The sequence below is a fragment of the Cryptotermes secundus genome, unplaced genomic scaffold (assembly GCF_002891405.2).
Source record: "Cryptotermes secundus unplaced genomic scaffold, Csec_1.0 scaffold1075, whole genome shotgun sequence".
NCBI lineage: Eukaryota > Metazoa > Arthropoda > Insecta > Blattodea > Kalotermitidae > Cryptotermes > Cryptotermes secundus.
This window is the reverse complement of record NW_019734377.1, coordinates 1-3,643: the sequence shown is the minus strand read 5'-3', so window position 1 is coordinate 3,643 and position 3,643 is coordinate 1. Positions and strand designations below refer to the sequence as shown.

General features: G+C 43.1%; 1 protein-coding gene across 1 annotated transcript; it reads right to left on the bottom strand.

Moving 5' to 3' along the window:
- Positions 1–238: 238 nt before the first annotated feature.
- On the bottom strand, positions 239–829 carry LOC111868944 (E3 ubiquitin-protein ligase Siah2). Its single transcript, XM_023860071.1, has one exon. The coding sequence runs from the start codon at positions 827–829 to the stop codon at positions 239–241; it is 591 nt and encodes a 196-aa protein (XP_023715839.1).
- Positions 830–3,643: the final 2,814 nt, after the last annotated feature.

Genomic DNA, 3,643 nt, shown 5'->3' with positions numbered 1-3,643 from the left:
ATTTACAATTGGTAAAGTACATACAGTCACTGCAAAAATATGCTACCTCAAACACCAGCTGATCACGTTTTCTCCTCTGTGCAATGTTTTAACTGTTTCCTTGATATGAGAATCCGTGAGGGTATTTTCCAGAACTATACACTAATGTCAGAAATAAAAGTCATGTTGCGTAGTGTTACCGATAGGCAATACTTGTTAAAACGCTGGCAGTGATCATCAACTCCAAAGAATGCCAGTCTCAGACCATAGAAATTGACACATCGAAGCTCAGCTTGCCATTATCTGCAAAGTCTTTGACAGTGCAGGGATTCAGTACCAGACAGTCACGTTCCCTGATTGCTGAGAAGTCTCGTTCATGGATGGATCTTATTGTTGATTCCCATGTCACACAACTTCCTTGGCCATTCAGTTTTAACCTGTATGAAAAGTTTTTGGCCTCTTTCCTTGACCCAATCAGTTGTATTGTAACAAAAGATTGTTCAGTTCTAAAAACCGCGTTTGGTTTATAAAGTCCCACAAGAAAATTATGGCCAAAACGGGACAGCATATGGAGCGAGGGAACTGGTCCTGGCTCATTGATGTCTCCAATTGATAAATTAATATCCTTGTCTTCATCAGTTGGGATTAAGCAATGAGACGTCATGAGGTGAGGCGCCACTTCCTCCAGGGAACCTTCCCACGTGCAAAAAGGCCCCAGGATCGGACAGGTGTATGGCCGGAATTCACATGTTTCTTCATGTTCCCCCCTCTCATTGTGTTGAAGGGCTACTGCACAGCCAAATTTTGAATAGTTGCATGGGAGCTTAAGGGTTCTAGCAATTAGCTCCATTCCCACGTTCCGATTGTATCCCACACGTTCCCTGCACAATAGACAGTGAGTCAACTTGGAACGACACCTGAAGCAAATCAGATGACCGTTAGGACACTGTAGTATACGAGCCTGGATATAATTGCAGCACACTCGGCACTGTAAGATCCTTGCATCATCTGCCGTAGCCATTTCCATCCCTCCACCTGCGAACAGAGAAATAGAAATAAATATCTTCAGATTATTTTGAAGGCACGTGAAAAGCTGAAAGCTAGAGATAAACTCAACTATAGGAAGGCCTCATATCTGTGATGGATTGTAGGACCAGTCGGGTGGAGACGAATCACTCCACGTACCTCTACTGGTGAGCATTCCTGGCTAGTGCGATAATTAGTTAACTCTAATTACCAGTTCTCGAAATTGGATCGTATCTACGAAAATCTCAGAAAAGTTCATTACCCATGATTCCAAGAAAATATGCCTATTATTTTACCACGTCTGTTTCTTCCGGTCATTCTCTTTGTGTCACATTGTGTAACAGGCTCCTTCTTGGGAAGCTGACAAGAAACGCTCCCACATTTATGGAAGCCGAGAGCTAGTTTCACATATGAAGTTCCTTAAGAATTTGTTTCACCCGAATATGCTGTATGGGCGACGCTCTTAAATCTCCTTCGTTAAACCGTAACAATGATTCCAGGCTAACCAAACAATTCATAACTATTATCTTTGTTATACAATATGCTGTGGCATGGAAATGAATGTGGAAAAAACAAAAGTAATGAAAATTTCGAGACAACCAACTCCAGTCACAATAAAGATAGACCAAAAACAACTGGAGGATGTGAAATGTTTTAAATATTTGGGTAGCTTGTTAACAGATGATGGAAGGCGTACTTGTGAAATTAAATCTACGATTGCCATGGCAAAAGCTGCATTTAGCAAGAAGAAGAAGAATCTTTTTACCAGCAAACTGGACTTAAATTTGAGGATGAAACTAGTGAAATGCTACATTTGGAGCATGGCTTTGTATGGGCTGAAACTTGGACACTTAGGGCAGTAGATCAGAAAAACCTGGAAAGCTTCGAAATGTGGCGTTGGAGAAGGATGGAGAAGATCAGTCGGACCGATTATGTGAGAAATGAAGAAGTGTTATTTAGAGTCAGTGAGCAGAGGGCTATCCTACACGAAATAAGAAAACGGAAGGCTAATTGGATTGGTCATATCTTACGCAGTAACTGCCTTCTAAACGAAGTTATTAAGGGAAAGATAGGGGGGCGGATAGAAGTGACCAGGAGATGAGGAAGAAGACGTAAGAAGATGCTGGATGACCTTGGGGACAGAAGAGGATACTGTCATTTGAAGGAGAAAGCTCTAGATCGCATTAAGTGGAGGAACTGTTTAGGAAGAGACTGTGGACCTGTCGTCTAACAGATTACTGATGATGATGATACAATATTTGACATACCTATACCGATTACGTCAAGACAATTATATGTATATAATAGAAACCACTGAGATGGCTTCAGATGTCGGACGGCATGGTGGAACGCTACATTAAGACCATCGAGGAGCACTCACGGAAGGTCGTCACATCCCTCCAGATGGACTGGGATGAGGGTTTACCCCTCTTTCTCCTAGCTTACAGGGCATCCACTCACGACACTATGGGTTTGACTCCTGCTATCTTAGTGTTCGGACGAGAACTCCGACTGCCCTGCGACCTGCTTTTTGGGGTATCTCCAGACAAGGAATTGCGCCCAACCGATTATGCAGCAGAGGTAGTGGATGACCTACACGACATCCACAACACCTGAAGCTCGGCAGTGACCGGATGAATAGTAGGTACGATAAAACGGCCAACTCCGCAGGTTACCACGAGGGCGCCTTTGATACTACATGACACTCGGGCTTGCTATATAAGTTGTCAAAATTGGAATTTTCGGCCAGCTTAATCAAGCTCATTGGACCATTTCTTTCACAACGAAAATTCCGTGTTTCGGTCGAAGGCGAAATATCTACGCCAGAGAAATGCATGAAGGGGTGCCGCACGGTTCGGTTTTGCCCCCTACTCTTCCCAATATGTACGTACATAAATGATGCCCCGCAAACACATGGCGTTCAACTAGCCCTCTTTGCAGATGTCACCTGTCTGTATGCTACAGATCGCAAAGAGTGTTTTGTTAGAAAACTCCAGCGCGGTCAGCTCAATGGAGACCTGGTGCGAGCGCTGCAATACCAAATTCAATGAAGATAAGATTCACGGGATCTACTTCTCTCGCAGTCGTCGTCCGCCTGTGTCGCATTTACATTGAATGGAAGATATATTCCATATGCAAATTGTGTAATATATCTTGGTGTAATCTTTGACAGGGGAGTTACCTGGAGATTACACATAGAAATGATCGAAGCCTAGGCCTTCAGAATATTTATAAGATTGTATTCGCTATTATGAAGTGAGCGATTGAGCGCTAACATTAATCTGAACCTCCACAAAGCTCTCATTAGATCCGTAATGACTTATGCTAGTCCCGCCTGGGAGTTGCGGCAGACACTCGTCTAATTTAATTGCAGCGCCCGCAAAACAAGGTTCTCCACAACATAGGCGATTTTCCAAGGCGCACACCGGTCCGCGATTTGCACATGGCATTCAAAATCCCGTACGTATATGACTTTATTGTCACGTGCTGGGTATATGTCACGCGACAAATAACTTTACGCTGTACTGAATGTAGCGAAATTATTGCAATTCGCTCTCACAGTTTCACATTCCGTACATATATGATTATATAAAGAATTATGCAGGCAACAAGCAGAAGTCATACAAAATCATGAAAA

What these genes read in the sequence shown, in the direction of transcription:
- LOC111868944 (XM_023860071.1), bottom strand. Translation starts at nt 829, where the DNA reads ATGGAGCTAATTGCTAGAACCCTTAAGCTCCCATGCAACTATTCAAAA.